This window comes from Cololabis saira, chromosome 1 (assembly GCF_033807715.1).
Source record: "Cololabis saira isolate AMF1-May2022 chromosome 1, fColSai1.1, whole genome shotgun sequence".
Taxonomy (NCBI): domain Eukaryota; kingdom Metazoa; phylum Chordata; class Actinopteri; order Beloniformes; family Belonidae; genus Cololabis; species Cololabis saira.
In genome coordinates, this window is record NC_084587.1 from 43136156 (window position 1) to 43158349 (window position 22194).

The window sequence follows — 22194 nt, forward strand, 5'->3', positions numbered from 1 at the left end:
TTCCAGTGCTTGACGTGTGTTTCCGTGTGTTCCTGCTTCCTGGATTGGCAGTGGATGTCGTCAACCCCCCCCCCCCCCCCCCAAAAAAAAAAAAAAAAAAAAAAATCACTGGGTTTGTATGTGTATATTTATGTACGGTACGCATATGTATGCGTATATATATGTATATATATTAAATATAGTAATAATGCACATATATATACTTTTGGTTTCTACCGTCATGGTATCAATCATTACAGTTTTTTCTGAATCCTTAAGTACATTTTTTGCAACATTGGCTATTTTTGCTAAACTCTACACACAAATGAGAAAACCTTTCACCAAATTATCAAAACGTTATAGTTCTCTTGCAAAATCAAACACAGCTTGATTAACTCTACACACCTTAGTAAAAATGGTGTTTTCATATCAGACAGTAAACACATGCCATCATTTACTAAGCACATAATGTGCCAACTACACACTGATGGTATGAATACAAAACACATCTGGCTTTTTTCTTTTTCTGTGCACAAGGTAGGCTAGGTCAGTTTGAGGTCATACTTTTGTCATAGTTCTGTAAACACACAGGGATCCAAACTTCAAGTATTGGTGTTTATTCACACTCGTCAAAACAAAGACACAGCACAGAACACAAAATAATACATTCACAAAAAAAAACAATCAGCCATGCCGTCTCTCTGGGTCCGGCTACTACTGTAAATCTCATCCACATCGCATGTGATGTCCTCCAGTCCAAGGCACCGGGGAAAATACCTCCTTGCATGCCTGACATGATGCCTGCTCAATATCTCCACATGCCTCCTCCATTGCTTGTAAAAGGGCTGCGTGTTGATGGGGAAGGCGGTCGTGGACTTTCCAGCGCCAGGCAGAAAATAACTCTTCAATGGGATTTACACTGTAAGAATGGAGAGTATGGGGGGAGGTTGAGTGCCATGAAGAGTGGGTGATCAGTAAACCAGTTGCGGACCAAAGCAGCCCTATGGAAACTAACATTGTCCCATATGATGACATATCGGGTCTGCTCTGGCCCTTCTTCTTCCCCCTCCTCGTCCTCCTCTTGCTGCTCCTTGTCCTCTTCCTCTAACTTCCTCTAAACCTCTTGCTTCTTCACCTCCACGTCCTCTTCCTACAACTCCTTCACCTCCACGTCCTCTTCCTCCAACTCCTCTGATTCTTACTCTTCTTGCTCCTTCCATTGTACTCCATACAGAGAGCTTACCTGTGGCTTATTTATAGTGCTTAGGCTGATTGCAAAGTGAACTAATTCTCTAAAATTGTTTTCACATGTGAAAGTGTGCCAGACAGTTGGCAAAATAGTGTAAATAATAGCCATACATGTGTATAATTTTGCTAGGAGTGTTTTGGAAATTTGGCAATTGAGTGTAAGCAGTGAATTGTGCCTACAGTTTTGCAAAGTGTGTGTTACAAAATTACAAACTGAGTGCAAAGCAGTATTTGTGCTTTTAATTTCGCTAACTCAGTGAGTGGTTTTGCTATGTGTGTTAATAGTTTTAGAAATTGTGCTACAAGAACATAATTAGCGCCTAAGCTTTCAGAAAAAACTGTAATATGTGTGCAGACAGGGTAAAAAAAAAAAAAAAAAAAAAAAAAAGAAAGGTTCAAATGAGGAATATCTTGAAGACACTTGTGATTGGGTAACACCTGCACTGCGCCGAGCAACTAGGTACACGACTGCACAGCACATCCTGAAAAGGTCACCGAGTGCAGAAAAAACGCTGGTACCGGGGGCAGCCACGCTGCGGTGGGCAGACCCAGCTGTCCTGCAGCTGCAAAGTTGGCAGCCCAGTCTCAAACTCTCATGTGTCCTTGGCCGGGACACCGTACCCCACGTTAGACTCAGTTCCAGGAGACACTTTCTCTTTGCGGCGTTTCGTCTCTGACCTCTTTCGCTAAACCTGCTGACATTATCCAGCTCGTAACGCCTGACGGAAACGTTCCTTGGCTTTTCCTTCCCCCGTCTGAAGGTGAGAAATGTGCTGGAGTCATTCTCAGCTGTCGTGAGTAAATGCTCGGGGAGGTGGGGGGGGGGGGGGAGCAATCGTGCCCCTCAAAACAACCAGCTGGCACCAATTAGATGCCGGATCGAGGCAATCGCAGCTACTCGAAGTGCATTAGTGAAAGCTTATCTAAATGTGATCGGAACTGCTGGAAGATGAATACAGTAACGTGGATTTATTGGTTCATTTAGGTGTGTGGGCAAATGTCACGCTGCTTAGTGGACGAGTTAGCACGCTCTGTTACTCTGCAGCTGCCGGCCGGGCCTTCCTGCCGTCACACCGCCTCCAAGCCCTCGGTATTAAAGTTGAAGCGTGAACTCCCCCTCCAACACTCACCGTTTGCCCTCTGCGCATTCTGTCATTTTCCCCGCAGGCTCCATCGGCTCAGAGCTGACCACCAACAACGTCAGCGTGTTCATCACCTCTGATGCAGGAAACACTTGGAGACAGGTGAGGCCTCTCTTTATTGCTTTAATGTCATGCTGTTACAGTTGGGTTGAAATGTAATTTCAACCACTTTACTTGTGACGTGTGGAAGTATAACTGCAATGGCACCGCTTCCACTGGGAATAGAGGTGTTCCGTTCTTTAAGAGCTGACATTCAAGAGCTGGCTCATCCATCCGTCCATCCATCCCTTTCACCAGAAACCTCCTCCCTCTCTCCCAACCCCTTGAATTGCCCAAATGATCCTTAAAGCTATGACGTTGAAGATGATGATGATGAGTAATTCAACAGTGCAAATGTGGGTCGTGAAAATCAGGAAGCACAACGTGTCTCTACCCGAACACGGGAGGTAACCAGGCCTCCCCCCGTAGAACCTGACTGGTCTCATCCAGAATCAGTGCCATGGGTTTGTCCGTATGTTGGATCACCATCTGTAGGAGGAGAGAGAACTGCTGAAAAATGCAAGGACCTCAATTGAGAAGCAACGTGAGACAGAGTACCAAAGAGCACATGATCGTAGACACAACGTAGCTTCAGCAAGTGATTTCCGCTGCACGATATGCCAGCGCTTCTGCAGATCCTTAGCGGGTCTGCAGGCCCACATGAGAGCCTGCCAGAGGTGGCACTTGACTTGAACATTAAACAGTTAACGTCGGCCACGAGGAACTGCCATATATCTGTAGGAGGGTATTGAATTGAATTCAATAAGACTTTATAAATCCCCAAAGGGAAGTCTTAATGTGTGCTATGTTGCGCATTAAGTAATACCACGTGCAGTATCCGCACCGGGAACACAGGGGAACTCCCTCAGTGGACTCATAGCCAGTAGTTCAACATCTGGGGTGCAGAGGTGCTCCTTCACAGTCACAAGTCCAGGATCACACCATCTGTTGTTAGAGTTCCCTGCAAACACTCCTGCTCCACTTCTGTCTGTCCGGAGTCTTCGGTCCGTCTGTAAGCAGACATTCAGGCCATGTTCCTGCAGCCACATCTATAAAAACACAGCGCCCCCACTGGCTATCAGGACCAGGACTGAGGACCAGGGCTACCGGCCTACGTGACGAGATACTCAACCTTCTTCACTTCATCATGAGGAACATTATTCTGAAGTTTGCAGATTGGTTAACCTCTGATCACTTCTACGTCTGTGACACTGTGCTGCTCTAGGATGCTTTCTTTATATGGCAGCAGTTGTAGACTCGTTGAATTATAGCTTTCCCAGCCTTCTGGTGCCCACGTACCAACGTTTCTGATACCAGAAAGTGTTAATATTTCATAGGAAATGGTCAAATCTCTGGCTTTGAACATCTGATTAAAGTAGCATTACCATCACTGTTTTTTTTTCCTCCACAGATTTTTGACGAGGAGTACGCAGTGCTTTACCTGGACCAAGGTGGAGCTTTGGTTGCGATAAGACACACTCCGCTTCCCATCCGACACCTGTGGTGAGTCCTAATGACAGAGACTAATCCCCCCGGTCTTAAGTTAGTCAAACAAAAGTAAATGAGTTTGTCTTGGAACCTCCGGGGAGGATGTGGTTGCAGCCGTGGAGAAAGGCCTCCTCCAATATCGTCATTTCATGTCTCCTCTCTGTGTTTGAAGTTCTAATGAGTCTCGCTCCTGGGCGCTCTGCGTCGCATCTGAAATTAAGCTGCCAGACACCTGTCAGGGTCATTAGCCCGACTCAGCGTGGATCTCCTGCCGCGTGTGTTCTCAGGTTGAGCTTCGACGAAGGCCGGCAGTGGAACAAGTACAGCTTCACCAGCACGCCTCTGTTTGTGGACGGGGTGCTGGGCGAGCCCGGGGAGGAGACGCTCATCATGACGTGAGTAATCTGATTAATCACCCGTTTCTCCCGGAGTTTCTGTATCCGAGCACTTTCTTCAGTTCAGCCTTCTTCGGCGCCTGTTTTCTTTTTCATGAATAAAAATAAAATAAAATAGAAAAAGAATTTCTCTCAAGCTGTAGCCGACTTCAAAACGGGCCGTCTCCAGATTAAGATCACAGGAGATCAGGGCTCCGGCAGCCAGCGACAGCGTGACTGTCCATTTGAAGAGCGTGACGGAAAATGATCAAAATGATCTGAAAAAAGCCAAAAAACAGAGCAGAAAGTTTAGTTGGGAAAAGTTTCAGCTGGAGTCACTAGGAGTCGGGCAGCGCAGTGGTTCGGCGTGCCCTCAGAAAGCAGAGTTATGAGGATTCCTTCACGCCTCTCATGAGAGCGGCCCCGAGCCGGCGCGCACCCACATGAGGCTGCACCGCCACATTATTGCAGCAGAGCCGCGGCTCCCGGGCCGCAGCACCCAAGACTTTCCATCCCTATCCTATCAATGTTGCACGACACCTGGCGTGAGTGACGGAGCGACGGCTCTGCAGCTGCAGCTGGAGAGGCGGAGGCATCGGCCTGCAGAAGGAGGCGAGGAGCACGGTTTTCCTGGGGAGGTTTTAAGGGCGGGGGGGGCTTCAGGCAAGGCTGGCACCGCTCCCTCTCTGCAGGCACACTCAACATTAGTTTTCATAAGACCATCATGCACCACTTTCTTATCAATTTGTGCTAATTCTACAGTAAGTGGCTGTCATGGTCGGATGCCTCCGGTGCTAATTGTGATGAATATGTTGTGGAGTGACTGGTGGGGGGGTCGGCAGCGGAGCGATAAACACAAACACGCTCAACCAGAGGTGCAGTATTTGTTTGGTCGGTTTCATAACCTTGTTTCACATCAGGGAAAAATGTTGATTTGTTTTGATTTACTGTCAGAGTGAAGAACTCCATTAAAATGAGGTTAAATGCTGCAAGTTTTAATTTGTGTTATTTATTATTTTGTGGATGAGGTTAAGATATCTCCATATTTGCCTGAAGGATATTTATTGGGACCTTTTTTCTTTTTTCAGAAAGTCTCAGGCGAGATGTTTTGGTGGAAATATCCCTGAGATCCAGAACAACAGTGCCGTTGTCAGTCATGCCTTCACAGTTCTGTTCATAGCAGCTGGTTACACAAGCTACCTGCTCATTTCAAAACTGACACGTCCCAAAATATGCTGCAGTTCATCCGATGACCACTAGGGGGCGCTCTAAAAATGAGTCACTTTCCATTGTCCGACTGTGCAGCAACAGTAACGATGCTTACAGCCTGGGATTTCACACAGATTACAAATGTTTGGCCAACGTTTGGTTTTGACTCCAGCTGATGCTTAAACTCAACCAGATATCCGCCAGACATGGCCCAGTCCTTCATTTGGTCATTTCGGCCAAGCCTGGCCCTCAAAACACTTTGCTCGCTCCCATCTCACAATTAGCTTATGCGATTTGGGCCCAATCTGGCTTGGACAGCACTTGCAAAGAGCCAGGTTTTGGCCCAGTCCATGGACAGTGGGACATGTCTGGCCACCTGGTTTCATGTCCACAAGCACCTGTTGGCTGCTAGCTCCTGAGCTCCTGGAGCAGGCGTCAGCACTAGGGTTGCCACCTTTCAGTAATAGAAATAAGGGACGCCCCGATTTCAGCAGTACAGGAGCCAAAAAAAGCCCCAAAACTTCTAAACTGAATAAAAATGTGTTTATTTTATATGAAAAAACAAAATGCTTTGATTTAAAGTTTAAGGTGCTTTAATAGCATTGAACTTGCATGACTGTAGAGACAGACAACCATACTAGCAACTGAAATAGCCTCCTATGCTACGTAAGTCCACATCAGCCAAGCTGTAGAATATAGCTACAGGTGAAGAATATGGTGTAAAAGTTAATTTATTTCAATAATTCAACTAGAATATGGTGTAAACGTTAATTTATTTCAATAATTCAACTAGAATATGGTGTAAAAGTTCATTTATTTCAATAATTCAACTAGAATATGGTGTAAAAGTGAACTTATTTCAATAATTCAACTAGAATATGGTGTAAAAGTGAACTTATTTCAATAATTCAACTAGAATATGGTGTAAAAGTTAGTCTTACGCAAGATATGGTAAACCTTTATTTGTTATAATTTTGATGATGGAATTGTTTATTGATTTCATAAAATATTCTCTAATTTATTTTTTATTTGGGGTTTTCATAAACTGTGAGCCAAAATCACCAAAATCATAACAAAATAAAGGCTTGAAATATCTCACTTTGAATGTAGTGGGAAATAATATATTTGTTTCACCTTTAGTTAAATTTACTACGAATTACGTTTTGCAATATATTCAAATTTTCCGACCTTCACCTGTATATTATGACATCAATAAATAATAGCATAATATATGTCCGTATTGGTTCAATACGGAACGCACTTTTAATTCCCAATTCCCAACCCCTACCTGGAGGTGAAGCCCGAGTCCTCCCCGCTGTCTGGCACACACACATATATATGTATATAATAATAATAACATATAAAGATCTGCGCACAGACGCAGCAGGTCCTGTTGTCCCGCCACAAAGATTTTGCTGGCCTTAATGTTTTCTGTGTTTTATTTTGTTCATTATTGTTAAATTTAGTGTTGATGTGTGCGTGACCAGTACTCGAGTTGTACAAAAAAATCAGCGGGGATGGTGGATTTGATCATATGGGGACAGATAATTTGTGCTGATTACAAATAATATAATATATTACAAATAATAGCACTGACCAAAACAGCTGCAGAAATACTGCAGGAATGACATAGCAGCAGTTAAATGCAGCCTTCTGTAAGCTTTAAATATCCACTGGGCTTACATCAAATACATCAAAACACAACAATAAAAAACACTTTTCTGAACTTATCAATATGACTCTGTCCTTAACAGGATAAGTAAAATGGATCACTGCATAAACTCAAAATCTTAACAAGAATATTTGTCTTATTTCTAGTTAAAATGTCTCATTTTAGTAAAAAAAAAATCTCATTACACTTAAAACAAGAATCATCACTGGAAAAAACAACAATTTTCACCTGTTTCACTTGAAATAAGTAGAAAAATCTGCCAGTGGAACAAGATTTCTTTGCTTGTAATAAGAAGATAAATCTTGTCCCACTGACAGAGTTTCCTACTTATTTCAAGTGAAAATTTACCTGAAAAAGGTGAAAATTGTCACATTTTTCTGGAGTTATTTTTCTGGTGATGACTCTAAATGTTGAAATAGCAGTAAAACCACATTCATTGATGAAATGACATAAGGGATAGAAAGGAGGGATGGCAGTTTTACAGGGGGGATGATTTGGACCGTTTTTATTTCAGGGGGGATGCCATCCCCCCCTCATCCCCCCTCAACTCCAGTACTGTGTGTGACAGACGTGTGTATGGGGCGTTAACGAAAATACGGGACAAATCGCGTCCCGTATTAGTTCAATACGGGACGCAACATTTTTTTCTCAAATAAAGGACAATTGCGTATTTTACAGGACGGGTAGCAACCCTAGCACCAACCAACCCAACCCAGCAGCTGGACCGTGGTTAACTATCGTAGCTCCAGAAGTCCTCGTTTCATCTCTGGCAGCCAGATACTTTTATATCGACGAGTAAAAATCAGCTAAAATAGTTTAAACGTGGTAACTGACCTGTGATGAACTTGTTCCAACCGACCAGCGGCTTTGTTTGATCCATTTTTGGATCATCACAAGGTTTTGGAGCGCAGAAATGTCTGTTGGAAGACCAAAAGTAAAGAGCAGAGCCTCTCATCTAGCCGTGCCTCCCTGCAGATGTTTCCCGTCTCTCTCAACCGACAACAAAAGTCAAAAAGCTGTGATGTGGGTCTTATCTGCTGTGATTGGCAGCTCCACGGGAGGGAAGCGTTTAGGAGCTGCACGGCCGTTTGTGATAGTCACAATCTATGTTTCTGTACGTTTGTCTCCGGTTCGGTTCAAGATGCTAAAGACTACAAAACACTTAACTGAAGAGCCGCTGCTTACATTTTCTACATGTTTCATCTTCTACGGCTCAGATTTTTCCTTTTCATGTTCAAACATATGAAGAAGAGTAAAAATCAGTGTTTGAAGCTTAAACGCACGAGTCTGAAGTCGCTATCAGCACAAAACCCCAGACTTAAATCAACCCAGTTGTTGCGTAAGCCGTTTGACTTTAAAGGGGGTTGCATTTCCTGTTTTCTTAGCAGTGAGCGGGAGCAAATGAGACACAACTGGCAGAAGAAGGGGGTGGAGCTGAATAACTGACTCCGCCCCTGAAAGTAGCTGCTCTGAACAGAGCTGTGAAGACCTGGTTGAAAAGGGAGCTGTTGTACTGGGTCTCTGTGGGATTTTGGCCAAATATGTCACAAATATTTTATGTAAATTTTAAGAAACTGTCTACCTTTGATTAAAAAAAAACTGAATAACATGTCTCCTTTACGAGACATGTTTTGGAACGATCTTCCACTCTCTCTGCGTTCCATGGAGTCTGTTGACTCCTTCAAAAGGCAACTAAAGACCTTTTTATTTGTGCAGGCGTTTTCCTAATTGTCTTGGGGCTGTTATGATTGTAAATGTGTTGTCTTGACCTTTTAATCTTAAATTTGTTTGTATCTCTAAACTGTGTTTTTATTTTTTGTGAAGCGCTCTGGGATCATGGTCTGTATATATGTAGGGCGCTGTATAAATAAAGTTTACTTACTTACTTACTTACGAGGCAATGACTTGCTATAACTGTTAGGCCTCGTCACTTGGAGCAAACGCTAACTCGATATCAAGGCTTTTGAAGTTGTTTTGACACAAATGTTAACACGCCAACCGTATGTCAATCAAAGTGAAATACAAAATTAGCGCTGGGTTTAGCCGACGCTTTGTTACCATGAACAACTGGTTAGGAAGGGTTGATGGTCAGCCATAGACTGTCAATCAAAAGCTTATGCCTTTTATTGTAAATAATCTTATTTCTTTATATAAATTCACCTGATGTGGCGAAGAGGAATCCCCTTACAGTTGTCGTGGTGAAATCTGACAACATAACCAGTGTTAATTCAACTAGAATATGGTGTAAAAGTTAATTTATTTCAATAATTCAACTAGAATATGGTGTAAAAGTTAACTTATTTCAATAATTCAACTAGAATATGGTGTAAAAGTTCATTTATTTCAATAATTCAACTAGAATATGGTGTAAAAGTTAACTTATTTCAATAATTCAACTAGAATATGGTGTAAAAGTTAATTTATTTCAATAATTCAACTTAAAAGGTGAAACTAATATATTACCTAGTCTTACCTAGTCTTACACAAGATATGTTAAACCTTTATTTGTTATAATTTTGATAATGGAATTGTTTATTGATTTCATAAAATATTCTCTAATTTATTTTTTATTTGGGGTTTTTATAAACTGTGAGCCATAATCACCAAAATCATAACAAATAAAGGCTTGAAATATCTCACTTTGAATGTAGTGGGAAATAATATATTTGTTTCACCTTTAGTTAAATTTACTACGAATTACGTTTTTACAATATATTCAAATTTTCCGTTGTTTTGACACAAATGTTAACACGGCAACCGTATGTCAATCAAAGTGAAATACAAAATTAGCGCTGGGTTTAGCCGAAGCTTTGTTACCATGAACAACTGGTTAGGAAGGGTTGATGGTCAGCCATAGACTGTCAATCAAATGCTTATGCCTTTTATTGTAAATAATCGTATTTCTTTATATAAATTCACCTGATGTGGCGAAGAGGAATCCCCTTAGAGTTGTTGTGGTGAAATCCGACAACACAACCAGGCTGTACGTATGTTTATTAGAAACTGCTTAAAAAGTTTAGTTAGACATTATTCTTTTTTGATTTCATTAACTGCAATGAATCATGAGTTCACTACAGAAATCTTTTAATCGCGATTGTGACGGAATGGCAGACCTGGTTTGAAGCTCAGGCAGCGATGAGGCTCACCAGGACGGATTGGTTGTTTTCCAGGATCTTCGGCCACGTCAGTCATCGCTCCGAGTGGCAGCTGGTGAAAATCGACTTCAGGTCCATCTTCAACAGGAGGTGCACGGAGGCCGACTACCAGACGTGGCACCTGCACGACCAGGTACGCGTCGGCTCCAGACCTCAGGCTCAAACTGAGAAGATAGTTCAGACTAAAATTCACTTTTCATTTTACTATAGAAACTTCCCGATGCTTGAAATATAAAGAAATCATTTGCATCAGTGATGAAAATGTGCGATTTATCCATTTTAACTATGGGTCAAAGCAGCAAAGACTGTAGTATTATTATCATCATCATCATTATTATTTAAAAATTCAAAGGCAGCTAAAACTACATGTCATAACTCAACCAAACAGACATGGAAAAACGTATTCATGCATTCATTTTCAGTAGGTTGGATTATTGCAATGGCATCTTTACAGGCCTTAACAATAAATCTATCAGGCAGCTGCAGCTGATCCAGAACGCTGCCGCCAGAGTCCTTACAAACACCAGGAAACTGGACCACATTACACCGGTCATGAAATCACTACACTGGCTTCCAGTGAGTCAAAGGATAGAGTTTAAAATCTTACTGCTGGTCTACAAAGACCTGAATGGTCTTGGACCAAAATACATGCTGGATCTGTTAGTTCCTATGAAGCTCCCAGACCCCTGAGGTTCATCTGGATCTGGTTTGTTGTGGTTCCAGAACCAGAACCAAGCAAGGTGATGCAGCGTTCAGTTATTCTGCTCCTCACCGGTGGAACAAACTTCCTGTAGACCTGAGGTCTGCTCCAACTGTAGATCCTTTAAATCAGGATAAAAACATTACTGTTTACTCAAGCGTACTCCTAAATTAAACTTACCTGCTGTAGGCCTACTCTACTGCCCTTACTTTTAACAACTTGTGCTTTTTATTATTTTACCTCTTTTCTTATCATTTTATTTGTTATGTACCGGTACCTTTTAATTGTGGCTTGCTGCTTTTAATGTTGATATAAAGCACTTTGAATTACCTTGTGTTGAATTGTGCTATATAAATATACTTGCCTTGTCTTGCCTAACCTATCGATAAGCCCCGCTCCCCTTGGTTACTGTTGCTAGTCATCAGTGTGTTTACAGTTTTAAAACGGTGACTGATAGAAAATTGTTGTCCTGAGATGTTTTAAAGGAGCATGAGGCAGGATTGAGGCAGGATTTATGAAAAAAATTCGTATACATTTTAAGTTTTCTAGTAATAATGTCAGATGAAGCGTTCCAAACCCAAAAAGAATGAGCCCTCTAGTGTATCTCTCCGTTGCCTTGAACAGGCTGTGTGCTGCAAAATGTGCTGCAATTCGGTCCCGAATTTCCCGCGCTGGGCTGCGGATGTGACGTCACATGACGCTGCATGAGCGTTCTCCCCGTTCTCCTGTGCCGGCTTCACTGTTGGCTGCAGTACCCCCAACGGCCGTCGTGGTGAAGGGTGGCGCTAGAGAGTCTCATTTCTTAAAAGGAGCCTCAAGCTCCTTTAAACTAATTATTTAGACTCAAATGAACCACCTTTGACTGAGGAGCAGTTATATGGGGTTTAAATACACCATTGAGGAAATCTTAAGGTATCTTAGGTATCTTAAATTAGAGTTTAAATTGGAGGAGGGGCTTTACTGAAGCCTCGCCTTACTGTCATCATGATCACAAATCCAAAAAGCAGACGAAAATTCAGGATATTCCAGTGTTTTTCTGTGGAGCTGAACACGTGTCCAGGTTCTGGTCCCTGCATAACTGATAATCAATAGCCATTGGCTCATTCATGTTTAAAGGAGCCGTCTGTAAGAAATGTCCAAAACTGGTACTGCAGTCACTTTCAAAATATTGTTGAGCGGCGTGTACCCTCCCCCCCCTCCCCCCGACCAGAGGTTGCCAGGTTGGCTGCAGAATGCAGCAGGAACGTAGGCTGCCATGGCTGCCATAATTAGAGCCGAGCTGGCAACCCGGATGCCGAAACAATACTGACTTGGTGATTGGGAGATAGGTGGAGGGTGGAGCTTCAGAAACAATACTGACTTGGTGATTGGGAGATAGGTGGAGGGTGGAGCTTCAGAAACAATACTGACTTGGTGATTGGGAGATAGGTGGAGGGTGGAGATTCAGAAACAATACTGACTTGGTGATTGGGAGATAGGTGGAGGGTGGAGCTTCAGGCCAAAACAAAAAATGACAACATAAACATCAGTTGAGGGCTGCAACTCCTCTTTTTAAACTGGAATATCCTGGCTTGAGTGCTGTTGTCAGTGACATAAGTATTTGAAATGAACATGATTTTTAAATGTCTGTTGACATATCGGGGTCATTTTATGATTCGTTTTATTATTGCTCTTACATACAGCTCCTTTAAGGGGTGGGGTTATCAGTAGGTCTATTTAAATCATCAGTAGGTCTCTAGGTGGCAGTACAATAAGAAAATGTGTTTTTTGTCTCATATGCCAGAACTATGTGGCCTCTGGTCCTGTGAGAGCTCCTGAATCCGCCCGTTCCCGCTAACGTCCACCCATGAAACTTTTAAAAAGCTGAGAGTAAAAGTTGAACAAAGTCTGAGATCAGTCATCCACTTTTCACATAACTTGAAATACTTTCCTCCACCTCTCAATTGCCATGATGGAGGACTTAGGGGCAGTAAGTCAGGGGCCCGTTTGCTCCTCTGATCCCTGAACTGGGGCCCGGCAGACAGTCAGTCGGAGGAATCGGCTCACAGGTGCGACGGCACTCCGCCTCGGTCAGAACCAGTGATTACACATGCAGACTCTGCACTTAAGCACCTCCAGCACATGAGCGAGACCTCCATCCTCTCGCATAAGCAAAAGGGCCCTAAAGAGGATTAAGGTTTTTAATTTAATGAGCCGTTATCACCAGTTGCTTTCAGCCTGGCTAGCGAGGGAACTGAAGCCGGAAATGTCTCAAAACATTCCTCAAACTGTGATTGGAGCCAGTACTGGAGTTGAGGGGGGATGGCATCCCCCCCTGAAATAAAAACGGCCCAAATCATCCCCCCAGTAAAACTGCCATCCCCCCTTTCCATCCCTTATGTCATTTCATCAATGAATGTGGTTTTACTGCTATTTCAACATTTAGAGTCATCACCAGAAAAATAACTTATTTGACAATTTTCACCTGTTTCAAGTACATTTTCACTTGAAATAAGTAGGAAAATCTGCCAGTGGAACAAGATTTAACTTCTAATAACAAGCAAAAAACTCTTGTTCCACTGGCAGATTTTTCTACTTATTTCAAGTGAAAATCTACTTGAAACAGGTGAAAATTGTTGTTTTTTTCCAGTGATGAGTCTTGTTTTAAGTGTAATGAGATTTTTTTTACTAAAATGAGACATTTTAAGTAGAAATAAGACACATATTCTTGTTAAGATTTTGAGTTTTTGCAGTGATCCATGTTACTTATCCTGTGAAGGACAGAGTCATATTGATAAGTTCAGAAAAGTGTTTTTTATTGTTGTGTTTTGATGTATTTGATGTAAGCCCAGTGGATATTTAAAGCTTACAGAAGGCTGCATTTAACTGCTGCTATGTCATTCCTGCAGTATTTCTGCAGCTGTTTTGGTCACTGCTATTATTTGTAATATATTATATTATTTGTAATCAGCACAAATTATCTGTCCCCATATGATAAAATCCACCATCCCCCCTGATTTTATTTTACAACTCGAGTACTGATTGGAGCAGTCCTCCCGCCGCCACCGCCACCGGCACTGCCTCCTGCGAGCTTTAAAACGGCCCCTCAACCTGGACGGTCCTGCTGCCGAGCCGCAGTCCTGAAGCCCTTTATTCACAACTCGCTGGTCTAATTGGTTGGACACCCATATGCTCAGAGGAGGCTGGTGATCAGAACACGCAGCTCAGAGGATGACAAGGTCCACGCCAATTACGGAGCTAAGGCGGCTAAATGAGGCGCTGGAGTGGTCCCAAATAAACACAGAGTCCGAAAACAGGATGTTGTTATGCTTTTTAAGATAACGAGGGAGCTTTTAGGTCTTCATATTCAGGAGCTGATGTTCTGACTGTGGACGCGGTCAGGTTTCTGAGGTGTCTTATTACTGACACCCAATGGTCAAAGGAAGAATTTCTGTCATAAAATAAAACAGAAGATGTGGACTGGTGAGCTGTGCTCTTCTGGTTTTGCTCTCATTCACTTCCCTCACATTCTCTCTGGTCACTTTATTAGGTAGACCTGTAGACACGGGCGAGATGAGCTGCTGAGGCTCAAAGTGAGCAGCAGATCAGATCATTGGTAGAGTCGCTGTTTTAAAGACTAAACTCACCCTGGATTACTCTTGAGAAGTTTTATATTCCCAGAACCAGATGGCTGAAACAATGGCGGGAGTAGGAAAGAGGACTAAAAACGTCAGTTTCTGCTGCTACATGTTTGTCAGGACTAGGGGTGGGCAAAAATATCGATATGGCAATATATCGCCATACTTTTCCAGCCGATTCACTATCGATATTCAAAATTTGAATATCGATTTTTTTTTTTTTTTATCCCCGATTTCTTTCCCATTATATCACCCAGTGCTCCTACCTAAGTGACAGTCCTGGGCATTGCCATTCTCTACCAACCCTGGGAGGGCCCTGCACTGAGCTCAGGTTTTATTTCATGTTTTGTTTCATTTTATAATTTATTTTTTATATAACACAATTGCCTGTCCTTAAAAAATGAAAAATAATGGACAGAGGTTTATTTATTTATGGATTTATATCTATACTGACTGATCACTGTGCCTGTCCTTGGTTTTAGTACCCATCTTTCTTTCTATCATTTGCCACATAATTAAAGCAACCTCATACTAAATTTAATGTTAATTTCATATGATGTAAAAAATATGAAAAACATATACAAATATGTTGTAACTTTAGCTTGTATAGTTATAATAAAACATTGTTTTGACTCAGTTTCTCCCATGAATTGTCACTATAATCTGATGAACGTACAACTTGGATTTTAAGATGTGTAATGCATTTTCAAATTTTTCGGTGAACTATGTAGAATATAATAATCGGGATATCGCATAATCGGGATATCGCAATGTGTATCGTATCGTGGCTCAAGTATCGTGATGTGTATCGTATCGTGAGGTCCTTCCCAATACCCACCCTTAGTCAGGACTGGTTTGGCGTCAACATCACGACAGCATGGATCCATCATGCCTTGTATCAAATTCCATCACGCAGCGCGTAACAACCTGTAAATCATCACTGTACTCCACAGTCCAGCGGAGGAGCCTGGATGGCGGGAGGGGGGGCAGGAAGAACTCGTTACTGACGTGTGGCTAAAAAGAAATCTGTTGCAGCTTTGTGTTGCAGCAGTGTCAGTTTAGACCAAGTCCTCTGAGGAATGTTTCCAGTGAACCTGCAACATGGAGAATGAAGGTGGTCCTAAAGCAAAAGGGGCAGGTCCAACTTGGCCCGAACCAGGTGTATCTCATAGTTGGTCGAGTGTTGATACAAGGCTAAATATGGACTAAGAGCTCGCAACTTTTGAAGTAAAAAAAGAAATACTAAAAAGTCTAGAGCAGTCCAACGTACGACACTGATGCGACACGTCCGGTTGTATCCCGTACTGTAAATGATCTTTAACCTGGGTCCGCAGGGTGAGCCGTGCCTCATGGGAGTGAAGAGGATCTACCGGAAGCTGAAGCCCACGTCCAGGTGCGTCATGGGAAAAGCCTACTCGGTGACGATGACGTCAGGCGCCTGCGACTGCACAGAGGCCGACTTTGAGTGGTAAGAGCAGCTTATTCTCTGACCTTCTCTGAGAGATCCATCCTGTGGATCCTGTGGATGTTCAGGATGACAACAAAACCCACCTTTTAGTTGTGGATTCATGAGATACGATATATATATAGCTTCGGTGTACTTTAGCTCCATTATGGAAAATGTACCGGATAGAGTAGTAAATTATGGTGCTGTCAAGCAAATTAATTAAGATCTGTAATTAATTAATCTAATTAATCTCTTTTTTAATCTTATCTAAAAATTGGTGAGAAAAGCCCTCAACTTGAAGTGTTTTCCTTTAAATTCATTACATTATTGTGGCAGATCAAAAGATTGATATATTACAACAAAAAAAGTGGATTTATAAAGTCATGTATTTATTTTTTTAACAGACTTGAGCAGATGCAGTCCTAACCTTTTACATCCACTTGGCAAGAACATTCGCCATCCTCTCTGTCGCAGACGTGCACATGCACGGTGCGCTCCTTCAGTTTAGTTTGGGGAAGAGCGTTGCTGTGGTAACATGGTTGCTGTGGTAACATTGTTGCTGTGGTAACATCGTTGCTGTGGTAACATCGTTGCTGTGGTAACATCATTGCTGTGGTAACATCGTTGCTGTGGCAACCTCGTTGCTGCTAACGTTATCTGTGGCTGCGCTCGCGATCGTAGCTTTGCGTTTATGTGGCTAAACTTGAGCTGCTTCGGTGGTGAGCAAAGTCCTTTCCACAAATAACATATATCTCTCTACGTTTATCAATGGTGCCATCGGGGCATTTTAGAAATGTAAATTCCCTATTCACTGGACCGACAACTTTCACATGCTCCTCCATCTTCACCTCTCTTCTCCGCTACTCACCCCCCCCCATGCCTGTCCAACTAGACTGGGAGTCTAGATGACCGTCGTAGCTAACCACGCCCACACACAGGGACAGCCAATCAATATCCACTTCAAGGTGTGACTGCAACAACTCAAGCAAAAAACACAGATTTCATAATAAAGGCAACTCGCAAACAGAAAAAGTAAAGTTAGAGAATAAAAGAATAGATTAAGCGATTAAAAAAAGATAATGCGCTAAATATGCCTGTAATGAATTAATCACAATTAATGCGCTAATTTGACACCCCTAATAAATTAATGAATAAAAGTCTAAACAGTGTAACAAAGTTTGCTTGCATTGTGACAACAGAACGTGCATGTTTTAATGCGCAGAACCACCGATGGCCACTAGGTGCCCCCATTTGATTGATTGATTGAATTTATTTATTTAAAACAGGGACAATGCACAAAAAAAACATGAATCTTGTAAAACAAGAAGAGATGCTTTGAGCCAGGTTATAGCAACAATTGCTAATTTCCGCCTGTAGTCCCTGGGCAGGTAAAGTGCTAAACAGATACAATATTAAAATTAATTGAAATAAGACATAATAACCATAATATTTAAAAAATTGACAGAATGCACTAATAAATAAAAGCACGGAAACAAGAGCGCCAAATCATAAAGTGCACAATAGAGACCAACAGCACAATAGAGAGGTTTCCTTTCATAAAGAATCAACTTCTGTTAAATTCTGTTAAATTTGACCAACTTTATGGTGTAACTACCGGCCCACATGTTCGCACTGGAGGGTGGAGGCACAACAGGAGCTGAAGTGTGGCTGAAACGTGTCGCTGTCGCGTGTTAGGCACCTCATCAAAGCCCTGAAAAGGGATGTTGTGGGCGTGGAGGGGTGTGGGTCCATGATTTAGAGGCTGAAAAGCACAATTATGTGATACGGCCATGAGCCATGACGTGACGAGGACCCAAATGGACGAGATCGGGGCAGCAGGAATACAGCAACGTATAGACGGGGCTGACGAGTCAGGGGACGCTGGAACCAGGGGCGTCAACCAGAACCACATTTACTACGCACTGGACTTTCAAATGAAAGCAGGAGATACAACAAGGCCAAGCCTAAAGAAAGAAGTAAGACCTCAGGGGAAGAATCACCACAGAGTACTTTTTGTGTGCATATCTTCAACACGTTGAGGCCGAACCCCCCCCCCTCCTCCGCTGGCGCTGACTTGGACTGGCTCTGTGCAGCCGGCTGAAGCTGTGGTGAATTTTAAACACTGCTGCAGGACCGAGTTGGTGGTTCTGTCCAAAGATAACAGCTGCACCGCCTGATTAAACACGAACAGACCCTCACGCTGAGCACCAACACCATGTCCCACTAGCAGAATAGAGTAAAAGCCGGTGTTTATAGTGCTCTGTTGCTTGGCCGGGATACAAGAAATTCAAACCATTCAAACTGAAACGTGGAGCGCCGCTGCTCCTCCAGCAGCCCGGCGAGCAGTTTCCCTGTAAATCCATCAGAACGCCTCACATATATGCACTTTCTGGGCTACGAACAGCTGGAGCAGGGTTGGGGCTCATTCCTATTATCACCTAATGTTTAAGAGGCTTTTGTCCGACCATTAAACCTCTTTTATGGGACAAAAATACCAACACAGCATCTGAAAATCTGCAAAGTCTGCATTCTGAGGTTATTTTTCCACTTTCTTGGTGAGATAACGCTGCACATTCGGCACATTTCCTACTACGTATCACCGTCCCTTCAAAACTTCAAACTATGAGAGCGCATCTGAGTCGCTAAACTGACATGAACACAGGAATGACTTTATCTGCTGATGTTCGCTGGCAGGCCGAGTCACTGAGGAGCAAAAGTGATGAGGCATCTGGGAAAGACAGAATCCAGAACCTGTGCTGTGGTCAGATGATTTTACATCTACATCTCCGATCTGCTCCAGACCCAAAGGTTGTATCAGCATCGCTGGGAAAGCTCTTTATCACATCTACAATGCAGAGAAAAGCAACAAAAAATCGCTTTCTGCACGCACTAAGACGTGGCTGAGGTAGACGAGGGGACTGGACCGACCTGCCCACTACAGAGATGACAGAGAAGTCCACCATCTCTTCTGTTTCAGCACATTTCGAAGGGTTCATACCACAATGAACGAACCACAATATTAAGTTAGTGTAAGAAGGCCTTTTCTTTTCAGTAAAATTGTAATTGTTCTTTTATTTAGGACCGTACACTTTAGATGTTTCTTAAGCTCAGTTTCTGCGCTGCTGGACACAAAATAACAACGTTGTTACTGCATTTCAGGAAATGCTCACAACCCGAATGCTGGCGCGCATTTAAAGTGTGACAGATATGGACTGTATAGCCCTCTGTGATGACACTCAGAGGTTTCTGGGAGACATGATGGTGCTTTTGACGCTTGTTTGGCTGAGCTCTGGTTGGGTGTAGTCATTTTGGCACAATCCCAATACACCCCCTACTTTTCTTCACTACTCCTACTTTCAGCACCACCACTAAAATCAGGAAGCTGAGAGCCAAAAGCTGTTTTAATTTCCGCTGTAGCGCTGTTAATATGCCACTTTATTAAGTTTTAATATTTTTTTAGGCGTAAAAGTAACCGTTAAGATCCCCAACCGGGGCTCAGTTTATCCAAATAACGCCTGTTAAGAACTTTGACCCGATGTTTTCGCAGATGATAAGAGCCGCCGGCTCGGAGCAGCAGCAGCTCACAGCCCGAGTACAGACGTGATCGCCAGGTCAACCTGCGCCGTCGTCCCGGGGGAGAAACCTGCAGCTCTGTGGAGAATTACCGCTGGCTGAAATAAATAATTTAGGAAGATAAATGTTGGTTTAATAGATGAAATCTAACAGTTGTAGCTACACCTGTTAAGAAATTAGCTCCGAAAACTTTGCCGGCGTAGGTTACGGTGTAGGGTACGGCATATGGCGCGCGTCGCCGCGTAACATCGACGCTCTGCATTGGTGAACCGCAGAACCATAAATCAGCCTTTATTCTGGCGAGGTTTGAAAAAGACTTCGCAACAACGGGCAAACGAGTGATTATGTAAATTCACCGAGTGAATATTATGAAAGTAAAATATATATTTCTCGCTAGAAATGTAATCAAAACACATTTTTATGCAGAAACTAACTGGAAATATTGATTTTATTCAGAAAAAAATAAGAAATGTCCGCCATTTTTTTTTTTTTTTGATTCAGTCCGCAAATGACGACGAAAAGCATTCTGGGAAATTTTTCTGTCCCTAGATCAAACTAGTGAGGATCGGAAATCCCTCGATCCGCAGGGACATATTCATAGCCACTACGCTCGTTTTCTTCACTACCCCTAGGTGGAAAGAGGAATTGGGACACCACTACCCTCACGGGAACGCACAAAATGTAGGGGTAGTGATGAAAACTAGGGGTAGTGGGAGTATTGGGACAGGGCCTTAGTCAGGCATTGACTCCGCCCAACCCTGTTTAAGCTTGGCAGTTAAGTGGAGCACACCCAATCTCTTCTGCTAACCTAGTATACTAATGAATGTCACCCTGTACTCATTCAGGGAAGATCTGCCCATCCATCCTTGAAGCAGGTGTCGCTATAACAACATTTGAAATGATAACTGTAACTGGAGCTAATGCACTTATTTGGCCGCTAGCTGGACATCCAAGGTTATTCACGGTCCACCTGTACAACCTAGGTGGTTCTGCTGAGGGTTAGGGTGTCTTGGCCTGGAGCTGGAGGCCAAAGAGCCACCGGACTTGTTCGTTCCACCCATTTCCCCATTTTTGGAAGCCGTCTCCATCAGCAGCCTCACTGTGAATGTTTCCCTCAAGGTTGGTCCGTTCTTTTGGCTCCGATTCTCAACACTTGTTGGTGAGGTGTAAAAATTGAGTTTCAGTAAAGGATTGAAAGATAAGCGATGGCCATCCAGGATAACATCCTGCAGATTTTAATTGCACGGCAGGTCTGGTCGACGTAGGCCGCCTCCGAATAGAAACCAGTCGACGTCTCACTGTGTGTGCGTGGGTGCACGTGGGTGCGTGCATGTGTGAGAAAGCCAAACCCGTTTTTCATTCCCAGACGTTTCTATTGATTCCACCTTAATGTGCGCCATCGTTCACCATTTGAAGGACAAAGTGTTCAGAGAGAAAATGATCATTCACAGCTGCTTTTGTAGCAGCGACTCTTAATGCCACCGCGGATGTTTTTCTGCACCTGGATAAAACCGGCCTCCTTTGAACTTTCAGCAGCGTTGATATTATTTTTTATTCTTTGTCGTCGTCGTCATCATCTTGCATCGACCCTGAATCTGCAGGTCTTGGAGTGAGGCAGCTTGTAATAAGCTCCATCAGAGCCATAAATCACAGAGCCTAATAGCTTTCATTAACAATCACAATATTTTTGCGTCTGCGTGCGTGTCACACTAATTGCTGTAATTTGTCCCTATCATTTTGAGGACACGGCCGTGCCTTTTAATTTGGAGCACAAACAGTGTGTAAGCTGCGTTTGAAATGCACCGGGAAGCTGCTGCGGCCCGCTCAAGTCCAGACCCAAACTTTCTTCCGTTGACTGATTTGTGTAAAAGTCTCATCTTGTGTTCAGCATGTAATTTTCCACTTTTGTGCCGCGGCTCCTGATGGAGTCTGTTTCCTCTGCTTGCATCATCAGTGATTATGGCTACGAGAGACGGACCGACGGCAAGTGCAGCCCTGCCTTTTGGTTCCATCCATCATCCATGTCCAGGAGTTGCACCACGGGGATGACGTTCCTCAACAGCACCGGGTAAAAGCAGCACACGTTCAGCACTCCTTAATTAGTTTCTCCAGGACCCAAGGTGCCGGCGCGGAACAAACAAACCTGGGCAGAGTAACGATCACTAGAAATGACATCATACTGGTGGGATATGTGAAGATATGAAGGAAAAAATATGAAAGTTGAAGTAAATGGAATGATATTAAAGCCAGAGGGGAAATGATATTGTTGCAATATCAATAAAAATCTGTTGACTGAGGATTGGAAGCGTGTTAGAGAGAGGTGTGGTGGAGATCTCCATGAGGCCCTTCGGGGTCTTCGTTGCCTGGCAACAACCGAGTTAAGACTTCCCCGTGCAGGGAAAGCTGGTCAACTCTGTCGAGAGACTTCAGGCGCAGAAATCAGCAGCCAACAGTCAAATGTCCGGGTGCAGAGATGTTCCTTCACGGGAAACGGTTTTAGATGACTAAAGTTAAGCTGTATCTTCTCTCGCGATGATGGTCCCGGTCATGT

At 43.1% G+C, this 22194-nt stretch overlaps 1 protein-coding gene across 7 annotated transcripts in view; it reads left to right on the forward strand.

Annotated features, from left to right (window-relative positions):
• Positions 1-22194, forward strand: part of LOC133446251 (VPS10 domain-containing receptor SorCS1-like) — a 248106-nt gene that overhangs the window by 202871 nt on the left and 23041 nt on the right. For all 7 annotated transcript variants that reach the window (XR_009782821.1, XR_009782822.1, XR_009782820.1 and 4 more), the window contains exons 12-17: positions 2395-2471; positions 3820-3911; positions 4184-4291; positions 10322-10439; positions 15958-16091; positions 21598-21711. Coding sequence is in view for 3 of the 7 variants with exons in the window: in XM_061724266.1 (XP_061580250.1) it covers positions 2395-2471; positions 3820-3911; positions 4184-4291; positions 10322-10439; positions 15958-16091; positions 21598-21711 (643 nt within the window). In the remaining 4 variants the exon portion in view is untranslated. The remainder of the gene's footprint in view (positions 1-2394; positions 2472-3819; positions 3912-4183; positions 4292-10321; positions 10440-15957; positions 16092-21597; positions 21712-22194) is intronic.